Genomic DNA, 26,594 nt, shown 5'->3' with positions numbered 1-26,594 from the left:
GGGCAGGACGAGCAGGGAGACATCTGAGCTTCCTCGGGTAAAAGCCAGAGCCTCGTAAGTAAGAGCACGCGGACTGAGAGGTGAGCGGGGACACGAGGAGGGCGGGACGCTCCACAGACCCCAGGCGGGAAGGTGCCCGAGGCAGCCGAGCGGCGGACCGCGGGCACCGGTGAGGGGCGCAGCCGCCGCGTGGGGAAGCTCCATCACTGGATGAGCGGGTGGCCTGGGTGGGCAGGCGGGCGGGGAAGGAAGAGCGCCCAGCGCCCGGGAAGCCGGCGCCAGGGCACGGCCCATCCCGCGGGTGGGCGGCCGAGGGCTGTGACCGTGGGGCAGAGCGGGGACGCAGCGCCTGGCCGCCCTGCCGTGGGCGCGCGGAGGACCGCCGAGGGTCTGCAGGTGCGCGCTGGGAGCCTCGCGGCCTTGCCAGTCCGGACAGTAGGGAGGCCGCGAGCGCCGGGCGCGCCACACGGACACGGCCACGCGGAGCGGCGGACCCCCGCCCACGCCGCTAGGCCCAGTCGGCTCCCTTCGGCCCTGCCCCGGCGCCCCGGCGCGCCGGCCAATCAGGCAGCGCCGCCAGCCTCCCGGCTCCGAGGCCCCGCCCCGTGCCGGCGCGCCGCCAGCCAATGGGAGGCCGAGCCCGGGCGCCCTGTGCTCGCTGCCCGCGCTGAGCCGGCTCAGAGCGAGAAAAGCGAACCCAACCCGTCGGGGCCGCCGCTCTGGACCCGCCGCCGCTGCTGCCGCCGCCGCCGCCGCCGCCGCCGCCGCCGCCGCCGCCGCCGCCGCCGCCTCCTCCCCCCGGATCGGGTGTACTGTCCCAACCCGAAAGTCCAGTTCTGCGGCCCGGCAGCAGCGAGCGAGCGCGATGACACAGGAGTACGACAAGTGAGTGAGGGCGCCGGCGGGCGAGTCCGGCCGTGCGGCCGGGCCCCTGTTGCCCGGCCGGCCGGCCGCACCTGCCGCGAGGCCGGGCGGGCGGGCGAGGCGAGGGCCGGGGCGGTGCAAGGTCTGGCGGGCGGGCGGGTGGGGGGCGCCGGTGCGAGGCCGGGCTAGGAGGCGAGGGTGCCAGGCTGGGAGGGCGGGCGGCGCGCGTCTCGCCGTCCGCCTTGTTCTCCGCCGCGGCCTCTGCTTGTCCGCCCCCCCGGCCGCCTTTGTTCCCCCGAAGACCCCTGAGAAGACTCCTGCCTTGGGGGCCTTGACTCCGGAGAGGAGCCGCCACTCCCGGCCTCCGCGTCCTGGTCTGGGGGACCACCCCACGGGCGCGCCCCGCTGCTGCTCTCCGGTGGCCCGGGTGCGCGGCGGGGAGCTTCGGGGCGCCCCGCTCGCGGGCTGGGGCTCTGCCCGCCGGCGGTCCCGTGTCCCCGCCGGGGCGTTTTCGCTCGGGGGGGGGGGACAGTGGAGCTCTTTGGGACGCGCTCCGCGGCTGGAAAGGGAGAGCTTCTCAGGTAATCTCTGTCGCTCAGCCGTGTCATTCGGCCAGGCTGCTAGAACTTCCGAAAGGAGAAATTGAGGGGAAAGTGGAAGTGCTCCGGTGTCCTGGCATTTTCTTTTCCCTGGCTGCGAAAATTGTTGCAGGAGTTTTTTTTCCCACTTGCCTCGCTGATGGTGATTACAGATTATTGCAACTAGCAATGCTCAGAAATATCAACAGCATGGAACTTTGAAATCAGAATGGTAAACTAGAAAGCACTGTACTTACTAACGTGCTTTTTGGCGATCGTGATTAAAGAAATATTTTCACAAATGTAAGGCGATAATGTAAGATGCTAACATTAAGAGACACTGGGTGAGGGACAGTTCTGTATTTTCTTTGCACCCTTTCTGTAAATATAAAATTGCTCCAAAAAAGAGAAGAAACAAACCCCCGAAAAACCCAAGTAAATCGCACCAGACCAGTCAGTGTATTTGAGATCAGTAAATTCGGGGCAGGGGGTAACTCTCCCAGCTTTGTAATGATTTGCTGAGGATCACTTTGTTTAAAGGTGCTCTTCTTGTGGATGAGAGGTTTAGATATTATTATGTATGAATAACTTAAATGGAATCACTTAAACTTCAATTAATCTTGTGGTGTAGAATATGCAGATGAATTATTGCTTGAACTGTATTTCAGAAGTCTTCCAGAGATCATTGATGAAGGGTTTAAGACTCAGGGAGAGGGCAGTGATGAGGCTTTAGGGACTAACAACAGCCTGACTGTCATGAGGAAGTAGACTAAAAAAGGCAGCTGGTTTCGTGTTTATTTCTTGACTTATAGTTTAGATAAGGCATATTTCCAGAGCTCCAGTTTTGGCCTTAGGCACAGTTTGGAAATGTAAGACACCTTCAGGGTGATCACAAACAAAACAATTGGCAAAAAAATATTTATTTTCTGTTGCTTGTGCAGATTTGGGATGGGGGTGGGAGAAGAAGGGAAGCTGAAAAACTAGCATTATGGGAATTGAATGAGCCAAGTGCTGTCATAATCTTCTGGAAGTAGCTATTACACTATTAATAATAGCTTAGGACACCAAATCACCCCCAAGGTACCACTGGTTCAGTAGCTGTTGTTCTGTCCTCCTGATGGCACAGGGAATGCCCCTTTATATATTACATAATTTTTTTTTTTTAATTTGAGATTTGTGGAAAGTCTTCATTTTTAAACCAACCATGTGGTTTGAACAACCCATCGTGTTTATTCTGTGTTAAAATAGTATACCACCTCAAAACTTTTCCCACCAAATGTGAGCTCTTAGGACTTTAGGAGTAAAAACATTGGCTTTGAAATAAGACAGTTTTGACTGAGGATAAATTAAGTTGTAGGATTTTTTCCCCCCTTTTTTTCAAAGATGTTCTCCTTTTGCTGAATCTGTATCTGTTTTTAAAGGGCCTGGGTGACTGCCAAACCCTAACCTTGTTGATTACTTGAGAAGATAATCAATCTTTCTACATTCACTTTTAGAGTAGGTAGGTCACCTTTAGGCAATTTACATATTTCATTTGTGTGTTGCAATGAGAACTGATCCTTTAATTTGCTTTGTTAGGATGGTGATAATTCAGAGTAGTTCTGAATATTTAAAAAGCTTTTCTTAAAAAAAAAAACTGCTTGATTTTGCTGGAGGTAGTGTTCCACTTTTTCTCTTTATTGACTTACTAAACAGAACCAACTGAACAGTTACTGAGGCTGTTTACATGTCAAGTTTTTGGAATCAGTAATGTTTGCTTTAATCTTTTAAGTCAAATCTTCTATAAGACTCTACTAAGTTCTCCGCTGATTTTTCTGGATTTTTCCCACCGAACTACAGTGTTAAAGTAGAACAGTTCTTGCCCAGTATGAAAAACCAGTAAAGATTTTTAAAAACTGATTTCCCCACCTATTTCCTTAAAAACCTCTTTTTGCTCAGTGGCTGCATTTATTGTTGTAGATTCTTAAGTGTTTATCTCTGCGATAAACAGTTAACTCCCATGCCAGAGAATTGTGCTTTCTTACTGATTTACAGTCCCCTTTGGCCACATTCCATGCTCAATCTGCTGGTAATCAGTAGAATATTCTAACTTTCTCATATACCCCCGAGGATTAAACCAAGTAGCCCTTTTTCTTTCCGTCTTCTCCTCCTCTCCCCTTTGTTTGTAGTTTTTAAGGCATGGCATCACTGGGAGAAAGAGGGAGATATCATGTACCAGCATGGTGATTGAACCATATATACTCTGTTTAAGAGGGTACAGTCCTGAATGTATATGTCTGAAGAGAGTGAATGTTCTGTTTTGCCTTACTTTGTCCTTGTGTTTGTTTTTGTGAAGTGTTTGCATAGCCTGACATTTTCTTGGAGTGGATTTTTGACTTTTGGTTTTGGGTTTTTTTGGTGCCGGGTAGTGTGTCCTGGGTTCCATGTGCAGGTTACCTGCAGGTTCCCTGGCTGCCTAAATACCTTATATCCTACTGGGTGACCCATTGGGCTGCATTTAAGTGGGTTGTCTTCTGATCTTGTCTTAATTTAACTTTACTAGGGTCATTGACGAAACAATGGACTATTTTATTGGAACATCAAGGAATTGGTTGTTTGCCTTTTTAAAAATTAGCTTATGATGACTTGCAGTAGAAAAAGATGTGAGACAGAGATAAATATATATTTTTTCTTTTTAAAACAATTTCTCCTAAGCAAACGGCCAGTGTTGGTTCTTCAGAATGAAGCACTTTATCCACAGCGTCGTTCCTACACTAGTGAGGATGAAGCCTGGAAATCTTTCCTGGAAAACCCTCTTACTGCAGCAACCAAAGCGATGATGAGCATCAATGGAGACGAAGACAGTGCAGCTGCGCTGGGCTTGCTCTATGACTACTACAAGGTGGGTTTGCCTGCTCTTTGAAAACCCTAGCAACAGTCCAAGGCACACTTGATTCAACAGCATATAAAGCAGTAATTTGCTGGTAGAATGTAATGCAGGTTGCTTCTGTAGTGACTGTAAATAGTTTAATGAGTACTTTGACTTACTGTGGTTCAAAGCTGAAAATCTACAATCATGGAATCAACGGGTCATTTTTAAAACGTGTGAAGTAGCCAGCTGTTCTGGCTCTATCTGAAAGGTGAAGCTCCCATAAAAGAAGATGTTACCTGTGCCTTAATGAGATTGATCATTTTTCCAAAGGTAGTTCTTAGTGCCATCAAGAGTGGACATTGGTTCATTTACCTGTGCTCTAACCTTTATTCCTATGTAGTCAGAGTGGTTTCCTTTTCCCTAAATGATATTACAGAGCATTTGATTTGATTTGATTGTGGGATTCATGAAAAAAGCAAAACCTGTATTTTCTAGCCTTGGACTTTCTAGTTCTAAGGTCAGGATATATTTTGTTGCCTGTTCCTAGAGATTTGGATTAGTCTTAATTAAACACAGCCTGTTCTCTGCCTGGAGTTTTACATGGTGTTCATATCTGGAGATGACACCCCTGGTCTGTACCATCATCATTATCCTAATAATACTAGCTACCACTTACTGATTACCTGTATCGTGCTAGCCATGTTACCAGAATGCATGTGATTTCTGATCCCTCCAACAACCGTGGAAAATATGTGCTATTATCCCTGTTTTGCAGATGATAAAAATAAGATTCTCAGGTCACACAACTAGTATGTGTTGCAGCCAGGGTTTCAGGTTGTGCCCAAGCTCCCCCCTCAGTGTGCCTTGCTGCCCCATGGGGGACAGGCTCTGCTTGCTGGGTTCACTTTGGCATTCTTCTCTCTGACCCATAGCCCGTATATATATAAACTGTAAGATACAGCCCAGGAATGGCTATATATTACAGCTTATTTTTACCATCTCTTTGTTTTTGAAACGTTCAAACCTATAGAAAACTTAGAATAACAAGATAATTAACTCCCAGATACTCTCACCCAGATTCACCAGTTGCCTGCCCTCTGTTACATTCTGACACTGTATTCTTCTCTGAATACAAGAAATGCAGAGGGTAAAAAGCAAAGAAGATAGTTTGATTATCAAAATGGGGGGAGGGGCGACCTAAACAAAAGATTTAATTGTTTTCTGGTATGAGGCCATGTGTCCAGCTTGTGTTTGAGGTCCGAGGTAAGTTTTTTCCCCTTAAATATGAATGGAAACTTGCACAGTAACCAAGGATGCTAGAAGAAACCCTTGCCTGGGACGTGTGCCACAAAGGGTTCCTTTGAAGTAGAACTTATATTATCTGTTCTTCTTATGGCTTGTTTTATTGACTCAGTGTAAAACCATAAGTTTCTAAGTATTAATTATGAAGTTTGAAGTTGCATATTTTTAATTGAAACTTTTGAGAATGGGAGAAAACCAACAAGTTTAGTGCCAGAAAGACCTATGTAATAACACTAATTGCAGTGGTTGTATGTGTGTGTATTTTAAATAAAGGGTCATCCTAAAAGTATTTTACATCTTAGGAGGAGATAAATCCTCATGTCTGTCCATTAAGGGTGGCAATCTTAGTAGTACTGTATGTCAGCCTTCTTGGAATAGCTGTGGGGTTATTTATTTTCCTTTTTAAATAAACTGACTTATTTGTTTCAATTCTTTGGGTGTAACCATCAGTCATTTTTATATAATAACTTTGGTAAAGCTTTAAAAGCATGTTGTTAATATGTGAAACAATAATTTATTTTGTCTTTAAGGGCAGAATAAGAATATAGGAATAGAATTTCTACATTCATGTTGAAAACCAGTTTCAAACGTCTTAGCGGTTTTGGAGTACATGTTGGGAATAAGTCTCAACTGGGTTGATGTCTGCAGTACACCCAATAATGTTTGCCTGCTGTCACCTCCTATGCAAAGAGGAGCAGAATCAAAAAAGGAATAGACCCAACAGAGTTTGATTTGTCCTTTGGGTAACAGAGAGTGTGAATCCCAACGTATCTAAAGAAATTTATCATTTGGAGCCAACATTTGGATCTTGGAGTGAACTGTTAACGTGGCTGATCCTTTTGATTTTGCGTTTGATCTGAAAGGAAGGGTAGCAGAGAAGAGCAGGGAGAATGTTGAAAGAGCCCAGTTGTGTTTTCAGTAGCTTCTTCTCTATTACATTATGTAGATAAATGGGTAGAACCAAACCAGAGGTATTTCTTTTAACAGATAAAACCCAAACTCAATGACAAAGTAAATTTTGGATGTTCTGAATTTATTTGGCAACTAAATAAAAGTTGGTTTTTACATATCAACCCGGTGACCGGATTATAAACTCCTTGAGGGCAGACACTGTCTTATTCATCGTGTGTCCTCAGAGCCTGGGGTTTGGTAGGCAGTCAGTAGACATGCGAATGGGTGAGCTTACTGCAAAGTAAGGACTGTATCTCTACTTCATGAGTAAGAACTAAATTGTTGTCATGCGTGTTAATATCTAAGGTTCCGCGAGAGAGAAGGTCATCAACAGCAAAGCCAGATGTTGAGCACCTAGAGCCAGATCATAGCAAAAGGTAATGTTTAATATAGAGCCTAAGACAGTACACTTGAAAATGCCAGGTTTCTGTGAAAATAAAGCAAAAGTTTGTTTAAATGAACAGGCGCTAGTGGAAGAGGTGGGTAAGTTGGACTCTTAATATCTGAATTCAGATTTCATTACTGATTTGTCTCTTACTAATTACGATTCTATTGCTGAGAAGTCACCCATTTCTTTAGGTGTGGTTGCCTTTTCTAGAAAACAAAAACAATGACTTTCTCCTCACCCAAAGGGATGTTTTTAGTAATCACGTGAGAGCACTGTTCGCTTATTTGTCTTTTAGGTTCTCTTAAGAAGGATGTGGCTTAAGGCAATGGTGGGGGTCCATTAAAAAAAATAAGTGTCAATGATCTTGAATAACTGCCTAACTTAGTAAAATTTAATAAAGTATGTTCAGCTGTATTCCAAACTCCTGTTGAGGTTATTTTTGAAATCTTTTAGGTTAAAACTTTCAGAAATTCAAATTAAGGCTTGACTTTATAGCCATGAAAAAAAAAAAGTTAAATGTGCCTTTTAAATTGCCCTGTGTTCTATTAGTAATAAAAGAATAAAACATTTTTGAAGAAAGAATGATCACTCAGAATCCCACTGTGCTCACAGTTTAGTTGTCTGCCGTTAGGGCGTGCAGACGCATTTTATGGGGCTGTGATTATATTCACAGATAGGATTTTCTTCTACTCAGTATGTTTCATAAATATTTTCCATATTGCTGTTTTAATCTTCATAATTTGGAAAAGGGCCTATGGCTTTTATTTTTTAATTTTTGTTATAGACACTTTCAAACATAACAAAAGTAGAGAAATAGTATAAGCCAGTAGGTACTCAGCTTCAACTGTTATCAACTTACTTCCTCCTTTTTGATCTACTCTTCCCTCTTCTCCAACTTTCTAATGAATTAATTTTTAAATTTTATTTATTTTTGCTAGAGTATTTTAAGGTAGACCCTAGCTATCCTTAACATTAAGGCTGTATCTGATTTTTGCTCTTACAAAGCCTTAATGAACAGCTTTCTAAATAGCTTTTTCCTTTTTCTCTAAAGAAATTTCTTTAAGACAGTCTTGGGAGTGAACTTAATGGTTTAAGGTTTGAATATTTTATTGATCTTGAAATGTGCAAAATTGCCGAATAGCTTTTTTCCCTTAAAGGTATCAGCCTATATGGTTTGAGGGGGCTTTGAAAATGTATCAGTTTTACTCTAAACTAAAAATCATCTTATATTGCCCAGGATATTTATTAAGCCAAAAGTAATTTGTGCAAATATATCTGCTGGTACAATGTAATCATAGGGTGCTTTTTTTTTTTTTTTTTTTTTTGGTGAACAGGAAAGCAAGTGAGTCTAAGTACTGGGAGAAGTGGTGGTAGAGGACCAGTACCTCACACTTCCTGAGCCCTTGTGTGCCAGGCATCATTATACGCATTTCAGTGTATTCTCGTTTCGTCCTCATCACCACCTTGTGAGGATAGGTACCATTATTATCCCCATTTTATAGATGAGCATGTAGTTACTGAGAGATTTTGAATCTACATTGTCTGACTGTAGAGTCTGTACTTCAACCACCAGCCTATACTGCTCCAGTTAATCACGTTTGTAGCTTCAGGCTTCTAGTAAAATATGATAATTTTATTAGGATTATTGGAAATAACATATAGTAGAGGAAAGCTCTGAGTTCTCAGCATTTCAGATGAAATTTTATTCAATACTTTTGGATTTTACTTGACCTATAACTATAAAGCATTTTTTTTCCTTTCTCTGGTAATGGGTTGTTGTGCCATTTCCTATTTATTTGGTTTCTACCAAGTATATTATTATTATTGCACAGGACCCAATAGCCCAGTGCCATTAGGAAAATAAAAATTGTCACGGAACTGTATCAGCATTGAGTTTGAAAACACAATTTTCTTTTCTTTTCTTTTCTTTTCTTAAAGAAATAGCATATCAAACGTGACTGAGCAGCCCCTCATTTCTGCTGGAGAAAACAGAGTGCAAGTGCTGAAAAATGTGCCATTTAACATTGTCCTTCCCCATGGCAACCAGCTGGGCATCGACAAGAGGGGCCATCTGACAGCTCCTGACACCACGGTCACTGTCTCCATAGCAGCCATGCCTACCCACTCCATCAAGACGGAGACCCAGCACCACGGCTTTGCTGTGGGGATCCCCCCAGCAGTGTATCATCCTGAGCCCACAGAGCGTGTGGTGGTTTTCGACCGGAACCTGAATGCTGACCAGTTCAGCTCTGGTGCTCAACCCCCAAATGCTCAAAGGCGTACTCCAGACTCTACCTTCTCAGAGACCTTCAAGGAAGGCGTTCAGGAGGTACAGGAAATGAAAGCATCTTCCTAAGACGCTGTGTGTTTGTATAAGTATTGGGTTCCACCTCTTCCTTGTTATGTAAGCTTGAAACTCAGCCTGAAGTCAGTGGATTGGGAACAGAAGAGTTGTTTTTCTTTTTTTCTTAAGGAGAAAAGGTCCATGGGTATAATTTGTAAACTAAACCTATAAAACCAGAAATTATTATCAAGGGCACATGTCTAATCTTACAAGCAGCTGAGTTAACAATTATGATTTCAGCAAAGTGATTTGCTGGAGAATGAGAAGGAGAGCCGCGTACGTAATCTTCCGTGGACAGCAGACATAGACACACAGTCTGTTTTCGGCTTTTGTCCTAGACCAAAACAAGCTCCCCGCAACTGCTCTTAATATAAAATGATTTATCATATATTTGCTTAGTGTTTCTTGCTTGGTACATTGTCGGGGAGGCGGGTAGAGCTTGATGACAAGTGCATTGTGTGACATTTGCCAATTAATTCCAAGTACTTCTGAGGGCTCCGTGGTGATGAACACGTCACTCGGGTAAAAGTTAGGGGCTGAGGACGTTTGGAACTGTATTTAATGACTTATGGGGGAACGGAGCATCCGTCTCCACTTACGGAGTGAGTAGAATAGTAACCTTTCCTGGGAAAGTGCACCCATCCATCCAGCCACGGTGCCGACTTGATACTGTATCTTAACTTGGTGCAGCGATAGGGCTGACTCCTAGAAGTCATGAGATTTTGGTTGCAGATTCCAGAGTTTGGACAGAATTGGGATGTGTGGGAAAGATGGGAAAAGAGAAGAAGGAAGGGCTTTGTGGGAGCACTTATGTAAATTGTCTTAATTTAATCAAGGGGTGTATAAATGGATATTTTTTTCTTTTTAATTTTCTTTTAAAATTTTTTGTAGAGTTAAAATTTTTCTTTCAGACAAATTTTGAAAGAGTAGTGGGTTGCTGTAAGCCACATACTCTGATGCTGTACCAGACGTCGGTCTTTAGTGAGCCTGATAACCAGTTACATCGTTGTGGCTAATCACGTTGATATTTCAGGTTTTCTTCCCCTCGGATCTCAGTCTGCGGATGCCTGGCATGAATTCAGAGGACTATGTTTTTGACAGTGTTTCTGGGTAATAGTTGTCTTTTAATTTGATTTTTAACTTTCAGCTTGTACGACTTACTTCCTTTTTGTTAATTTGATCTTGGAAAATCAGAGGTGGCTTTCGCAGCTTTCAACTTTACTTTCTTGCAGTTAGTGTGGTGACATCTTTGCTGGAGGACATTTGCTTTAGTGCATTCAATTTTGCACTCTGAACTGTGTTTCATGTTTCCCTAATTCTTGGTGTTGGTGCTTTTTCTTTCCTTCGGTTTCTTTATATGGTGGTAGTAGAATGGAATCTCAGAGAAGAGATGAAGGGATTAAATTAGATCTGAGGTCCCTTCTGTTTCCAAAAATGTATAATTCTGTGAGAATTTAGGAATAACATCAGGTGGATAAAGACTTTTACATTTTTATTAGTCTCACTAGTGATAAAATAAATGAAAGTCAACTGTTTACTGGGCTGACAACCTCTTTTATACGTCACAAAATTGCATCTCACTCTGGAAATACCAATGTTTTCCAAGTTATATATAAACATCTTTAGTTTTTTTAGGAGTCTAGGATTTCATTTTGTAATTTCGTTTTATGCATTTTTATGTGTGCTGTATTTTAAAATAAAAGTTTTATTTAAAAGTCTAGGATTTTATGGGAATTGAGACTGCCTTATAGACCTGCCTCAAGGTACAGGAGTCACAAACTCAAATGCCTTCAGGATCTAGGATAGGGGTCAGCAAACTTTTTCTGTAAAGGATCAGATAGTAAATATTTTAGGCTGTGTGGGCCATACAGCCTCTGTTGCAACTGACCAGCTTTGCCCAGCTCTGTCGCTGAAGCACAAAAGCAGCCGTAATGTGTAAACAAAGGGCGTGGCTACATTCCAATAAAACTTTATTTATAAAAATAGGAGTAATTTGCCAACCCCTGGCCCAACAAGGTTATTAAACAACTTCAGGGGAATATATACGTGGTGCTATAAGATAAAAGAAAATGTAGACAACCGTGGAGTGCCATCTGAGTACATTTAAATTATAAGCAAAAACAACAAAAAAGTGCTGTGCAGGCCAAATCACATTTAGTCAGAGGCCTCCCGGCCTCCTGTTCGCAACCTTTGCCGGGTAAATACCAGGTTGGTAGCATGTCTTGTGAGAGTTCCTTCCGGAGCGCTTTTCACTCATTCATATCATTAATATCCTTTGCCTCCAAACTTCTAATTTGTTAACATCACTTCACAGATTTTCTAGTAGGCATTTAGTAGTCCCACATCTGAGAGATTTGAGAATTTCTGGGTTGCTTAAGATTATATTTACTTTGGAAAAAGCAGCAAATGCTATCTACTTATAGCATGACATGGTCAGTTGGATGTTTCTAGTCATCTGCTCTCTGCATACCTCCACACTAAAGCATGTCAAGTTTGAGCTCAAGCATTTAAGAAGCTTCCAAGAGACTGAATTAGAGATCTGTGAGTTTTTTTGTTTTCTAGGAACAACTTTGAATATACCCTAGAAGCCTCAAAATCGCTCCGACAGAAGCCGGGAGACAGCACCATGACGTACCTGAACAAAGGCCAGTTCTATCCCGTCACCTTGAAGGAAGTGGGCAGCAGCGAGGGCATCCACCACCCCATCAGCAAAGTCCGAGTAAGCCCTGCTCTCAGTCCTCGTCTCTGGGAGAGCTGGTCAGAGCTTACTGTTTCCGGGTCTGAGGCAGATCTAAATTAAGATCTAAAATTGCAGTTTTAATTCACCGCAAAATCGAGAGCTACGTTTTCCAAAAGATACTCACGCCTTCGTGTCTTTACGGTGTGATGCATTCTCTTTCACAGAGCGTGATCATGGTGGTTTTTGCCGAGGACAAAAGCAGGGAAGATCAGTTAAGGCACTGGAAATACTGGCATTCACGGCAGCACACGGCTAAACAAAGATGCATTGACATAGGTAAGTAGCTCCGGAGCCTGCTTTCATTCCCAGAGGTGCAAGCATCCAGTTTTCTAAATCCAGTTATTTTTGGCAGTCATCAGCTTCCTGCCGAACGCATTTGAATTTTTATGCCAGCTACTGATCTCTTCCAAACATTGTCCTTGGCCTCCTGGAATCGGTGCTCTTAACATTACTTCCTTCATGAGGACATGTGCCCCATGGGGTGGCTTTCCATGTGACACTGGGGCCAGGAGCTGTAGAGCCAGCTCATGTAAGAGTATCCTGCTTTTCAGTCTACAGATTTTTTGAGGGGTAATGTCTTCTTTAAGAGATTCTGATTATTTGGAGATGATAGTAAGGTGGAGGAAAAAAAATCACCAAGTTAAAGAAAATACTGCTGATGTGCAGCAACACACAGTCTTCCCTAGTTACGTGCTGAACTGCATCGAAAGTCTCTTCTGTCTGTAAATAGACCCAGAGATTCATCACTTGGAGTATAGCAGCAGACCTGTGCAAATGCATATTTAGTCAGGTAGCTTTGTGAAAACCCCTGTTCTTGCCATGTATATAATTTTCGTGTAAAACCATTGTCTGTATCGCAAGGTGGCTCTTCATCTTTGTGCTACTTCTTTTCTTTGCCTGTGGTAATATTCATGTTCTCTTTCAGAAGAATGAAAAGAACTGAGTTCCAGTCTTGATTCTCTGGACTGGTTTTGTGGCCTTGGGACAGTTATTTAAACTTTTTAGACCTAAGTGTCCTGATTTTGACAAAATGGGATAAATTTAAATATGTCTAAGCTTGCCTCCATTACAAAAATTCTGTGATTCTTTTTCTTCCTTTTTTGAACTTCGTTCAACCCAGTAAAATGTTAATTTAAAGTATCCAGCAATGATAATATTAAAAGCTGAATCTTAGGTTGAACTGCTGTAATCTCATGTTGGAAACTAGAAACCACGACTTTCTTTTTCTTTCTCATCCCTCATAACAGCTGACTACAAAGAAAGCTTCAACACCATCAGTAACATTGAGGAGATTGCTTATAATGCCATTTCTTTCACTTGGGACATTAATGATGAAGCAAAGGTAGGTAACGAAGTCCAGGGACTCCTGTGTTAACCAGCTCTTTGAGGAGGAGTGGGAGGAACTTAGTGATCTGACAACCGATTTTTTTTTTTTTTTTTTTTTTTTACAGCTTTACTTGTTTTCACTCCTTTGCTAAGGAGGAGGGAGAACAAGCGAGGCTAGGAAGGCAGGTCACAGCCATGGTCATGAGGGGCTTGGAGCAGGACAGGACTCCGGGAGAAGAAACAGGCCCCCTCCTCAGCCTGTCCCTGTGTCCTGTTCCTCAGCCAGCTGGTTCTCACTTTCTGTCTTTTCATTGGTTCACGTTTTCTGGACATACGGCACTTTCCCAGATGTTACAGAACCGTCCCCCTCCCCTGTCTGTTCTTTTCTCCCGGAGCAGGGCCGGCAGCCACTGTCTGGCCTCGAGTCTGACTCCTCACTCTGGGCTCCGTTTCCTCCTTTGCAGAGTGGAATCACTTCCTGTCTCTTCCCTCCTCCAGGTGTGTAGTAAGGGTGATTGGAACAGGGCCTGTGAAGCTGGTGGCGTTTCTTCAGAAAGGCCCTCGAGTACAGGTTGTCATTAGTGCTCCGTCTTGTGTCGCTACCCTGGGAATACAGCTTGCTTACGGTTCTTCTTTCTTGGGCTCTGACAAGTGAAGAGTTGCCTCCAATTCAGATGGTCATTTGGGTAATTGTATTTGGAAGTTTTAGTACCTTTTGAGAAAAATTAAGCAGATTTTTCAGTCACTGCTGCCCTTCCTACAGCCTTCTTCTCTTTTAGTAGAACCCGTCTCTTCACTAAATTATTAGCATCCTGGTATTTTGTTTTCCTTTGCCTTAGTTTAAAATTTGGAGCTCAGGCAACACAATAGAAACACATTAATTTCGGGCAGTTGCTCAAGTCAGACTGATCTTTACTGTTGGTTGCAGTCATAGGAATACTTTTGTCTATCAAGGACCAGGTACAAAGTTACCATCACGTTCCTGTCCTTTCTCAACCTTTCTTCTATTTTCTCTTTTATTTATTCAACAAGAATTTTAGCAATTATGGAATAAGACACTGCGTTAGGTGCTAAGTATTGTAGAATTTAATTTTTTCCCACCTAGGCTTGCTTTTAAAAATCATATGACTGGATTCTTGAGACCCATGTAAACTTTGTATTATAATTACTTTCCTTTCTTACTATGGTTGTGGTGTCTAAGGCAAAAGCGTGTCTTAAGAGTGCAGGATATAGTAAATGGGGTCTGCCAGTCTGTTAGGAAGCTGAAGTTGCTGTAATTGCCTTAAAGTTTTCCTACTGACCACCTCCATCCTATGCAAACGTCTTCAGGCTGCTTAGTCCAGAGTTTGGTGCTTGATTAAAGAGTGAATTCACTACAGAGAAGCTAGTAGAAGGAAAAGTAAACATTCCGTTTTATACTATTGTTGTTACAGTTATTCTGAAATTAAATATCATAATAGGACTCAGTGTGCAAGCAGCCTATAAGAAGAGTTGGCCGTGTGCCCTCCGGGTGCTTCTGTTCTTAAATCAAGCTAGGGAAATTTGTCCTATTTGCCATTAGGGGCTGATGGAGAAATTGTGGAGGAGCTGATCAAGCGCATCTAAGTCCTGAGTTCATTTTTCTGACTTACCTGTGACCTTGGATTGGTCCCTTGATTCACTGGCTCAGTTTTCCCCCTCTTTCCGCCTAGGAGAATAAAAAGGCCACAGTGGTCAACTCTCTTCTTTGCTGGGGTGTCGTCAGGACTAATGAGCACTTGTCAGGGTACACGGAGATCTTGGCGGAAAGGCCCTGCGTGTGGGCAGGGTGCTTTGTTTGTTTGATGTGTCACTCTTCAGGGTGGGAGTAATGAAAGTCCAGATGACGGGTAGGGATAATGGCTGGTTTTACTCTGAAGGCCTTCAGCTTGTTTGTATTAAAGAGAAATATTGTCGGAGGCACGTCCTAAGTAGCCTTAATAGCACTGTTAATTGATGTAGGTAAATTCAGTTTCATTCTCCTTTCCAGACCCCCAGCACTGACTTGATTTTTTAAGCCTTTGCCAGCCCCCAGATGGGGCTCGTGTCATTTCTTAATGAGGCTGCTGCCTTTTGAAGCTGATATCAGGCATCAGCTTCAAGCGTGTGTTGAAATTAAGTCGGTAGATATTTTGCTTTCCCTGGCCAAGTTGATGTTTTCTGTTTTCACACTGAAAGTAACTGATGGCCCAGGGCAACTAGAGTGAATAGATATACATGCAGAATCCTGTATAGATTTTTTTTACTTCTTGTTTTGAAAGCAACCCACTTTCTTGTTCTAATTTAGGACACATTTGTTGATTCTTAATTCCAGTTCATTCTCCTCCACGAACATAGGGTTTCTTGGAGACATGTGGCATTCCCTTCTCCCCCCCACTTTTTAAAGATATCTAATATACCCTTTTGGCCAAGCCAGGAGGAGTGAAACCGGATTCCAGCCCAGGGTCAACATGAGAATCTTCTCTGTAGCTTCTGCTGCTCTTTGGAGGTGATTGTTTTTAGGACGTGTCAGGTTGAATCTTGAACACCTTGGCTTAGGTTCTAGTTTGGGAAAAGCACTGTCCAAGCTAGACTCATCTTATCCTGTCCTTGTACACACTCTATTACCAACATAATCATATACTTGCTGTTACCATGGAAACTTGAAGAAGTTATGAAACTTGTTTAAAAAAAAGTTATTAGACTTCAAAGCAGCAGGGGAGAAGGAAGTTGCTTTGAAAAGCAGAAATATCTTAGAAGCAATCCCCCCTGGCGGCCCTGATCTCTCTACTGTATAGACCTATTTCATTCATTTTTCTGTACTCCACACAAAATTAGATTTGTTTGGGTGGTCGGGCATCTTTTTAAGGGTCAGGAATATCTACACAAATTAAAGTTTATCTGACATTCACATTTCATTGAGAAATAACTTAATCAGATTTCTTCCCTCCTGATTTATGGCTGAGATCAGCTGCTTGAGGTAATTTTGGCAGGGAGAAGAAGCGGTTCCCTTTGAAACATTAAAATATGGCACTCTGGTGAGATGCTGAAGTTTACAGTTTGTAAGATAGGAGGGCACTGGTCACTTGGGGAAGAGAGCATTAGGAAATTGTTGGGCATGGGGAGACATCAAGGAAGGTGGGAGGAAGATAAACACAGACTTAGACGATATAAAGATTTCATCCAAAGCCAGCTGTGCACCTTGCCCCCAGTTGCAGGAATTCATAACTTTACCCAGCAAATATCCAAGTGCCTGCTATGTCCATGATGCTGTGCTCCATCCCGGCAGAAACACTGGTGTTGTAGTTCAGATGTATTGTGTGTTAAATAGGCGTTTGTGGCCTGAGATCCTAAATATAACATCATGTTTCTAAGGAAAAGAAACCTTACAAATGAACTTTGGAGACACAAATAATTTATAAGTTGGCGTTATCTGTTCTGCACCAGTTTCAGTATTTCCACAACCAAGTGAGTAACTCTAGATAGGCTGCACATCGTGGACCAGGATATAATTTTTTGCTTGGATTGTAAATCTAAGAGTTTACAAGAGCTTTGAGATTTGGATAGTGATATGAAGCCTGAAGATCTAAAATAAACAGAGGAAAAAGAAGTTAGGGAGAGAGAATTAACTTCTTTGAATGCCGGTTTTATGCCAGGCACTGTGCTGAGGTGCCGTCTCTGTGTTCACACTTAACGGGTCAGTGCTGCCTGCTCAGTACCCATGAGAAAGTACTTAGTCCTCCAGGTGGGAAGATGTTTGCTGCTTGGTCATCCAAATGAGATCACCTGAGGAGGTAAGAATCTACACCTTGTAATGGACAGAAGGTGTTCCTGACAGGGGGAAATATTTAAAAGTGTCAGCATTCTTATTAATAGAGCAGCATTACGGATTCACTAATATAAATACCCGTGGTAAGTAGAGCACTTTTGCTACAAGGAAACAGTTTATGTTGATTGTTGGATGAGTGATGTTTACCTGCAAAGGAGAGGAAATTTTAAACCAAAAAACCTCTGTATGGAATCAAGTGAACATTGAGCCAGCCAGCTCTGAGGGAGCCCTGGCATCCAGGGCAGCACTCACAGGAAGGGGTATCTCTTGATGGTGTAGGGCATGGTTATACTTAACTAGACAATATGGGAAAAGGGAAAACAGGTGCAGTTGAAAGCAGAGCTCAAGATTGCTTTGACCATCTGTCTGTGGCTATGATCTCCATGAGTACGAAGCAGACCTTTTAAAGGTGTAATGAAACCCCAGGGATACAAAATATCTAACACGTTTTTCCCAGAGGTGACTTCTAATCCTTACTAGAAGGTGGATTGGGGTGCAGCTACCATTCATACATTGCGTTTTTTAAATAGTAGCAGAAAAGAGCTTGCCGTCAGACACGCACTAAAGCTCCACCTGGAGTGAGCAGTGTCAGACAAGGAATAGGTGTGGAGTCTGAGTTTCTTTATACTGGCTTTTGCACCCGTGGCTTAAAACAAGCTGAAGACTCGGGAGTTGTCCCACCGTGCCGTGCTGGAAGCCGGTGCTTCCCGATGTCTTCATCAGACCCACAGAAGGAGGCACTCCGGGTCAGGTGTGATGAGCGTTCTCGCGGGCAGAGGGAACTGCACCTTGTCCTTGTGGCAGGATCGTATCTCTGGCGGGACAGAGCCCATTTCAACAAGCTGTTCATCTCTTCATGGTTCACTTCCCTCACATGTTTCACCTTCAGGGTGGTGCCTTGGCCTGCAGAGAAGGGATAGGACAAAATCAGAGCATCCCCTTCCCCAGAGGGAGAAAACCCTCAGTGAGAGAGCACTTTGTGCTTTTACTTTTAATAATGAATCTGTCAGCTCTAAGGAGGAACTCCAAGGCATTCTGCAGGATTGTCCTTTGGAACCAAATGTTTTCTGTCATGGAGAGGCTCGTGTTACAAAAGAAAGAGGATTAAAGTAGAATGCAGAGCCTGCCTGGAGCACCGAGAGGCTTGAGCACGGGGGCCTGGGTCCGGCTGGAGCCCTGGTATCTTTCCCTTTTGTCTCCTGTCTTAGCAAAAGTGTATGGGGTTCCTGCCGAGGGATTATTGAGGCTCCCGGAGTTCATTCTGTCAGAGGGGTGGAACCATGCTGGTAACTTGAACTTAAGACTTTTTGTGTGTGCTGTGGGATGCAGGTTTATGAGTTTAATAACAGTTTGTTGTTTTGTCTAAGCATAATATTTGGAATTCATCGTGAGAGTAATTTTTAATTTGTTTGGACTGAGCGTATTGCTCGCATTTATAGGGATTCCATTCTGGTGGAAGCATCCATCAAGTGCTCCAGTAAAATAAGGTGTTGCCAGTTTGGTTGCATTAAGCAGGGACAGGTTTGGTTTGTTTCTCAACTTTACATTTCCAGTGTGAATGGGAGGGAGGAGGCAGAGGTGAGTCAAACGTCTTACTTGCAATTGCAATTAAATATAGGCAGGAGATTTAAAACAAAAGTGTATCCTCCCTGGCCTAACTAGAAAAGGAAGCCAGGAAGCATTGTTACTTTTAAAACAAAGGTAAGGGACTTCCCTGGTGGCCCAGTAGGTAAGACTCTGAGCTCCCAATGCAGGGGGCCCGGGTTTGATCCCTCGGCAGGGAACTAGATCCCGCATGCGTGCCACAACTAAGAGTCCGCATGTCACAACTAAAAAGTCTGCATGCCACAACTAAGAAGTCCGCATGCTGCAACTAAGAAGTTCGCATGCCGCAACTAAAAAGTCTGCATGCCGCAACTAAAAGGTCCGCATGCTGCAAGACCCAGAGCAGCCAAAATAAATAAATAAACAAACAAACAAAGGTAAGACACTTTCAGAGTCCAGACAGATGCAGGCTAGACTCTCCGTGTGTCCTGTCCTTAGACCCTAGAGAAACTCAAGGCAGCCGAGGAGGCTTCTTAGCTGACGTTCTTTCTATTCCAGGGGTGTCCTTCCATGCAGTTGGAAAATACATATTTATTAAAGTAAAAAATAAAATTTTTGGTGCCAGAAAGATAGTCACATTCCTTTATGGGGAATGAATAGTCTTTAGAGTTGTGGTTTGATCAGTATTGGAAGTGACAAGAAATTTTTCTTGATTGGAAATGTGTGGAGAATGCTTTCCATTAGCTGATACAGAATAAACTCTTTACTTGGCAATTGGAAAGCTGACTTTGAAGAACCTGTTCTGGGTCTGATTATGAGGGAGGTTTCTCTTTTAAAGGGAGGGTTGTTGGGCTTTGGCTGCGAAGCGTTTCACGTGTTACCCTAGTGTCTGGGCAAGAGGTCCGTCCTGAATCCGGTGGACCTTCAGAACCTGCAGGTAACAAAAGCACGCATTTATCGCTGCACACACCTGCGGGTGAGGGCCAAGTCACGATGTTTCTGGTTGGACAAGGGGGACACGTGGCAGCTGAAGAAAGCCTCAGTTTAGTAGTGGAACTTGCGTCTTGTGAAACGGATTTGAGGCACCGTGTCTGGTCAGCCACTTGAAAAGTGCTGTCACTTGAACTTGTTTTTCAGTCTTTTTTTTGGGGGGGGGAGGGGTCAGGTTTTCCCCATCCTCCACCCTGCCATGTCACGAAACAATGAGCTCCTCTCTAGAGCTTTTTCTTTTTGACACTTTGTCACATTAACCCTCCTGCTCCTGGGTCCTTCCTGGAAATTCCATCTCGAGTGGTTTTCTAAATCTGTCATTTCAACCAGTTTTGCTACTTGTAAGCTAAACCAGAGAGCTTTGACTCTGCCCAGACATTTTTAGTCATAACTGAATTTACCTGGAATAGAGATTTCAGGGCAGTGCAGGGTCTGGGAGTTCAGGGTTTTTTTATATGGCAGATCTTCTTCATCCGAGACTCCAAATCTGGTAGTAAGTATAAGTGAACTCTACATTCATTACTCAGGGACTTTTTCTTTAGCTTTTTAAAGTTCACAGTATCTAATTAGAGATTTTGATTGGAAGTCAGCTTGCCTACCAAGTCTTCCCTTATGACCTATCTGCTCCCCTGCCCTGCTCTGTGCCTAGAGATGCTGGAATGTGGCCTGTGTTTGCCTTGTGTCACACCTGCATCCAGATCTTCGTATTTCAAACAAACGTTCTACTTATTTGGGACAACAGGTGCCCGATCACTGTATCTGGCAAGTCTCCTTAAGTTCACCAGGCCCTGCTTGTGGGATATGACAGAGGGAAGATGGGCCGCAGGTGCCTCCAGAATGTTTCTCCCTCTCTCTTTTTCTCTCTTTGGGACTTTTCCCCGGCTCTCTGCAATCTGTGCAGGAACTAAAGCTGCCCGTGTGGGCGGCGTGGGAAGGCAACACTGTGGCAACAGTTAGGGTGATGACTGGATCCTTGTTTTGTCTTTGGGGAGACGCCCCATGCCGTGTCCGTGTGAGAAGATTGCAGGTTAGTGCTTTGCTCTTCCCACACCCCTTTCCTCGCTGCCCCAGCCTTCCAGTTCTTGTCTCTTGATGGTTGTGTGATGGTCCGAGAAAGAACACACATACTAGTTGCACGTTTGAAGGCTTTTCGTTCGTGCTGATGTTATTCTGCAGTGGGATTTTTTACTCGCCTCATGTCATGAGAATAGTGGGGAAGTGTGACTTTCCTAGGATTAGCCGGTGAATCAGTAGTGGAACTGGATCCTGCTTCTGAGTTTATGACTCAGTCTCTGATACCTTCTGGGGCTTAATTAATTAATTAGACCTGCACATCGGGAGAAAGTAGGGGAGCGACAAGGCTCATACAGAACTAAGATACTCAGGCTTTGTTTGGTTTGGGGTTTTTTTGGTTGGCGGGGAGGGAATGTTGATTAAGATTGTGTCTGCTGTATAATGCTCAATAAGTGTTCCTGTCTGATTAGACTTTAGAATTGGACCTTGATTTCTTCCTTTAAACTGTTTCCCACTCCATTGGTTTCAGCCGGCATAACTTCATATACGCATATTGGGAAAATGGTGATTGTATTCTAATTAGTACTGTTGGATTTGGTGAGACTAAACTATGTTATTGACCTCATATTGTAATTTCATTTGTCAGGAGGTTTCTAAGAAAAGCTACTGAGAAATATTTTAGAGTGATCTTTTTGACTGATACGGAAGAGAGTTAAATTAAAACTTGTTCTAGGGCTTCTGCTTTCAACTTAGTAGATCAGTTACATTCCAGGAAGGAGCTTAGGAATGTGATCTCTTTATTTGACTAAGTTGAATTTTAATACTAGAATGGATTAGAGTGATAAAGACTCCAAGAGGCAGCAGGGACGGTGCCCGTGACAGCTGTCACTGTCTGACGGGGCCGAGCCATCTCTAAGTCCCTTGCGCGTTAGGAAGTCACAGAGGGACTTGGCGTACACTCCCCACGTGATCTGGGGTATAGGACCTTGACCTCATGCCTCCTGAGCAAAAAGGGACCTTCTGCTCACAGCCATCTGGGGGTCATTTTTTCCCCTACTTGACTGAACAGTTTTTCCGTTAGGTTCTTCTTCGAGCTTCCTATGCTTCATTGTGTCATTGTGGTTTCAAGAGCACGGATTTGGAGCAGGAGGCGTGGGTCCTGGCTTTGTCTTTGTCATCTGTGCACCGTGTGTCTTTTACTGTCTGTATCTTCAGAGCCTGAACCTCAGCCATAGTTGGACACTGTCTCTCTTGAATTAAAAGGTGTTGAGTAGCCAGATTCTGAACCATGTGATGCTCGTGTTAAAGGTAAATGTTTCCAGGGAACACAACAAGGATAAGTGCATTCTTGGGACATAAAACATTTTTCAGTTATCAGCTTTGTGAAGTGTCTTCCATAGTTAAATCAGCCCATTTTTCTTTTTTCTTTTCTTTCTTCTATTAGATCTTTTCTCTTTTCTTGCGTATATTTACCAGGCAGTTAGAACTCACTTGAACTCTCTGAATATGCACCATAATACATGGTGCCCACATGTAATTTTGACACAGGGTAATCAGGCATGCTCTCAGCTCTGTAGGCTGACACTTTTCCAAAAGTCTGTTGTATATAATCTGACTTAAAAGAGCAAAACACTGTTCTCCCTTGAAAATTTTTTTCAGTCATTATTGATCAATTTAACTCACTTCTAACATCCTTCCAGGAAATTCTATGCAGGGTAGTTAATCAGTTGCTACTGTGTGGAAGTCATGCTGCAGAGAGCTGACTTTCTCAGCTGTACATTCATTCATTCAGCAAATTATTCATTGTGCTTCCCTCTGCAGGCACTGTGAGGGAGTAAAAGGCGATGTAAGCAGAAAGCCTGTCCTCAAAAGAGGTGACACTCTCTGTGTGATGATACAGGTCATAAGTGAGGTTTTAAAATGCTCTTTAGATTTCCAGGGCAAAGGGGTACTTGGCAGCTAAGGGAGTCAAAGGCTTTATGGAAGAGATGGCACTGGGCACCATGCTTTGAGAGATTGTAGCCGCAGAATATTTTTGCAAAGGCTGTTTGATGGGACCTTTTTTCTTCCTTATTTTTCCCCCACAGAGTAGCTGTTGTGAATTTAAGTGGAAACGAGGCGCCTGGAACAGCTTACTTAGTCTCCAGAGGTGCTGTGACATATTGAGGCCCAGACATTGAAGTGCAGGAAACAACATTGGGATTTGTCTGCTGCAACACTCAAATCTTGCAAGAAAGTTGTAGACGTTACCACACCTGTCAATATGACACAAAGCTACAGTGAAGGGATAACATGCTTAGTTATCAAATACAGACTGTTAGGTACCTGTAGTTTCTGTAATGGAAAGATGGTCAGTGTAGATAATGTCTTAAAGTATAAAAGTGAATAGATGCAGTAGAAAATTACCTCATGGCTCCCCATGTGAATTTATCTCTGCCCTAGAACTTACCTATCTGTCTCTATGTATATATCAGTGAGCCTCTAAATTCCATAATCTTTTCCAAATTGAGGGGGTATATAGAGTCAGTTTAATTATTCATTCAACAAATATTTATTTAATGTCCAGTATGTATAAAGAGCTGCTTGGTATCCTAGGTTCTACCAAGATGACCTAGGTGTTCAAATCTGCTTGGAGGAAGGATGTGATCATAAATAACCTGTGAACTTGGGCAGCAAGTTACCGAACCTCTAAACTTCATCTGTGAAATGGGGTCAGAGTAGAACCAATTTCGTAGGTTGTTTTGAGGGCCAAAGAGTCAGTACACTGCAAGAGTACAGTAAATGTAACTTAAAGATCAAAGCAGCATGTAGTTTTATTTGGCTGGAGTTTAGGAATTTGGGGTCATTCATTCAGTGAACATGTATTTCTTATTGGCCAGGCACTGCAAGGATGCCTTGGGAATGTAAAGGTGAGTGGGATGTGGCCCAGTTCTCAGGAAATTCAAAACTTAGTGAAGAAAATTGCCACTGTAGTACGTACAGTGATAAAAGTAAACACAAAGGAATAGAACTTACCTTGGAATAGGAAGAGCAGAGAAGGTTCCTCAAGGGTGACACTTGAGTGAATCCTAAAGGATAGTAAGAACTAGCTGAGCATTCAGAGCCCAGAATGAGCCTATAAACTTGATGTGTGTGAGTGCAGAGCTCAAATCGGGGCTGGACATCCAAGGCAAGTGGGCAGAGGGGAGGTAGGGACCAGATCCTGAAGGCCCTGTGGTGCCCTAGTGAGGACCTTGGACGTCTCCCTGTAAATAAGTTGTCTCAAACCCTTGGGGTCTGTGGACCAAGTATATAGGGGTTGGAATTTCTTTGTGTTTTCAATTCAGTGATTAGACTTTTAAAATCACAAGTATATTCTGGTGCCAATTGCTGCCAGGAGGCTTCAGTGCTAGTGTTTGTGCCTAGGTGTTAGGTTTGAGCTAGATAAAGGCCAGGTGAATTCTTAGGGTGCTGTGTGATCAAACATTATGTAGCTGTTTGAGTAGAGTCGTATTTCTCAGACCAGGATTGGATATGTTTTTAGGGGTTGAGGAACTTTTTTTTTCTCTTTTAAAAAGGATACGTGTATTATTCACATTTGAGAAGTACTGCTATACGTGGTGGAAAATATGGCTGGAAAGGCAGATTGCATCACATACGGCATTTGACTGCTAAGGAATTTAGTCTATTACATAGGCAGTGGTGAGCGATTGAAAATTGTTGAGTAAGAATAAATGATTAATATTCTGTGGTGATACTGGTGTTTGGTGATTGCCTAATGTCAGGGAAGCAGTCTCTCTTTTTTCATTTCATTTCCTGATTTGTAGCCATTTTATTGTTTAAAGGGCCCTCTCCTAGAGGCCGGAAGAAAGAAGGGTTAATTTATGTAAATTTATATTAGCTCTTTTTTTTTTTTCGAGTCTTTTCATTTGTTTTTTTTTGGGGGGGAGCACTGTTGTGTGTATTTAAAGTTTTGTGAGGATTTGAAGCTTGTTAAATTAAGATTTGGAGATAATAGCTGGATTTTTATATACCTATGGTCTTTCTGTCTCTCATTACCAGCTTTTAATTCAGTACCATTTAGTAGTAATAGGCATTAGGAGAATACAAAAAATATACTAAACGCTGGAAGAAATTTTTAAAATGGGTCACACATAATTCCTGCCATCAAGGGGCTTAGAGCACTTATAATCACAGTGTGACAGAGTGACCAAGTGTTCAGTAGAGGTGATGGGGGTGTGGTTACCAGGCCCTTGGCCTGAAATAGAAGCTCACAGTAGGGCCACAGGGTGCTGGGGGCAGGGCTACTTATTACAATGTGATAGATAGTAAAACGGGGTTGTAATTCTTTTGGGATAGTTAGGGAACGCATCTCAGAGAAGTTCTATCAGTTGTTACTAGGTCTTTATTTATAAGAGAGATGTCAGTAGAGAATGGAATAAAAGTTATTTTAAATTGAGGGGCAGAGAAAATAAAGATCCCCAAAGTGTGTGTAAAAATTCCTGTAAAGGAGGTGTGAAACTAGGATGGGAGTTTGGAGCTGGGTTTTGGAGGGCCTTAAGAATTTGGGTCCCTTCCTTCAGACTCTGGAGAAGCACTGCAGGTTGTTGATGACTTAGTTGTCCCGGTCACTGAGGTGACATTATGTGGCTGAACTCCTGTGACCTCTCACTCTTATGAGCATTACGCTTTGTTACTCTATTGTAGTGGAAAAATCAGAGCCCTTAAAATGAAAACTTTATCCCCTAAAAAAACTTAATTAAAAAGAAAACTTTATCCAAACTGTCATAAGAGTGGTTCATATAATGTTCTTAGTGAATCTAAAGGTTCACATTTTGAAATTTTTTATTCCACTCATTGAGAAAACCATATTACGGAAGTCAAAGGAAATGATTTTCACCATTTTAGAAGCAATGTTATAATAACGTGTAAAATTCCACCTAAGTCTCTCAGTGGGAAAAAAAATTAAAACTATATTATTTGGCTGTCAGGTTCTTGTACAGGAATAATAATATAGAATGAGTATTACTGTTGTGGTAACTTTTTGAAAAGGAACAGCCTTTTTGTTTATGAAAATTACCCTAATGTATTTAAGTTAGTCGGTTTCATCACGTAGCTTCTGACTCACCTGCTTATAATTTTTGTAACTTCTTCCTGATGAATTCCAAGTGCTTTGTTAATGCTTTCTTTCTGTGAATTAGGTGGGTGAAAAATTATTTCTAGAATGCCTCCCCACAAATGAAACTCACTTGTCAAAGCTCATACATCTGACTACTCCCTTTAGACTAGAGAGTCCATAAGTTTTCTGGAATTGTGCCTTGGTTTGTGGTATTGATGATAAAACCCCCATAGAACAGGCGAGTTGGGGGTTTGTAAAATTTGTTCTCAGTTGCTTTCATTCTACTGACTGGGAAATGAACTGCTGATTGTGACCTGTGTTTTGAGCAGATTCGTTCCCTGTGTCTTTCTTCCCCTTTTCTTTCCATTTGCGGAGTAACAGTGGACACAGCAGCTGGCTGGTGAACAGTGTTGTGCGGCTGCCATAATGCTTCCTGGAAAAATCATCATAAATTAGTTCAAGATCTGATTTCTTTTTTTTTTTTTAAACATCTTTATTGAAGTATAATTGCTTCACAATGGTGTGTTAGTTTCTGCTTTATAACAAAGTGAATCAGCTACACATATACACACGTTCCCATATCTCCTCCCTCCTGCATCTCCCTCCCTCCCCCCCTCCCCATCCCACCCCCCCCAAGATCTGATCTCTTGTTGGTTCTGTGCTTATAAACATTTGGAATGAAAAAATCTATACAAGTTACTCCTTTGATAATGTAAATCTTTATTCTGTTGGTTTTTTCTCATTTTCAAACTGAGGTTTGAAAACAAGATTAAATCT

At 42.8% G+C, this 26,594-nt stretch overlaps 1 protein-coding gene across 5 annotated transcripts in view; it reads left to right on the top strand.

Moving 5' to 3' along the window:
• The first annotated feature begins 451 nt into the window (after positions 1-451).
• Positions 452-26,594, top strand: part of GRHL1 (grainyhead like transcription factor 1) — a 46,189-nt gene continuing 20,046 nt past the window's right edge. Inside the window, exons 1-8 of one of the 5 annotated variants that reach the window (XM_082425849.1) lie at positions 452-885; positions 4,137-4,323; positions 6,853-6,923; positions 8,873-9,263; positions 10,312-10,388; positions 11,841-11,997; positions 12,183-12,294; positions 13,266-13,360. In XM_082425849.1, the coding sequence (XP_082281975.1) occupies positions 866-885; positions 4,137-4,323; positions 6,853-6,923; positions 8,873-9,263; positions 10,312-10,388; positions 11,841-11,997; positions 12,183-12,294; positions 13,266-13,360 (1,110 nt within the window). In that variant the 5' untranslated portion in view covers positions 452-865. The other 4 variants (XM_082425845.1, XM_082425847.1, XM_082425846.1 and 1 more) reach the window with 4 other exon arrangements.

This window comes from Balaenoptera physalus (assembly GCF_965194825.1).
Source record: "Balaenoptera physalus genome assembly, chromosome: 15".
Taxonomy (NCBI): Eukaryota; Metazoa; Chordata; class Mammalia; order Artiodactyla; family Balaenopteridae; genus Balaenoptera; species Balaenoptera physalus.
This window is presented reverse-complemented; position numbering and strand designations above follow the sequence as displayed.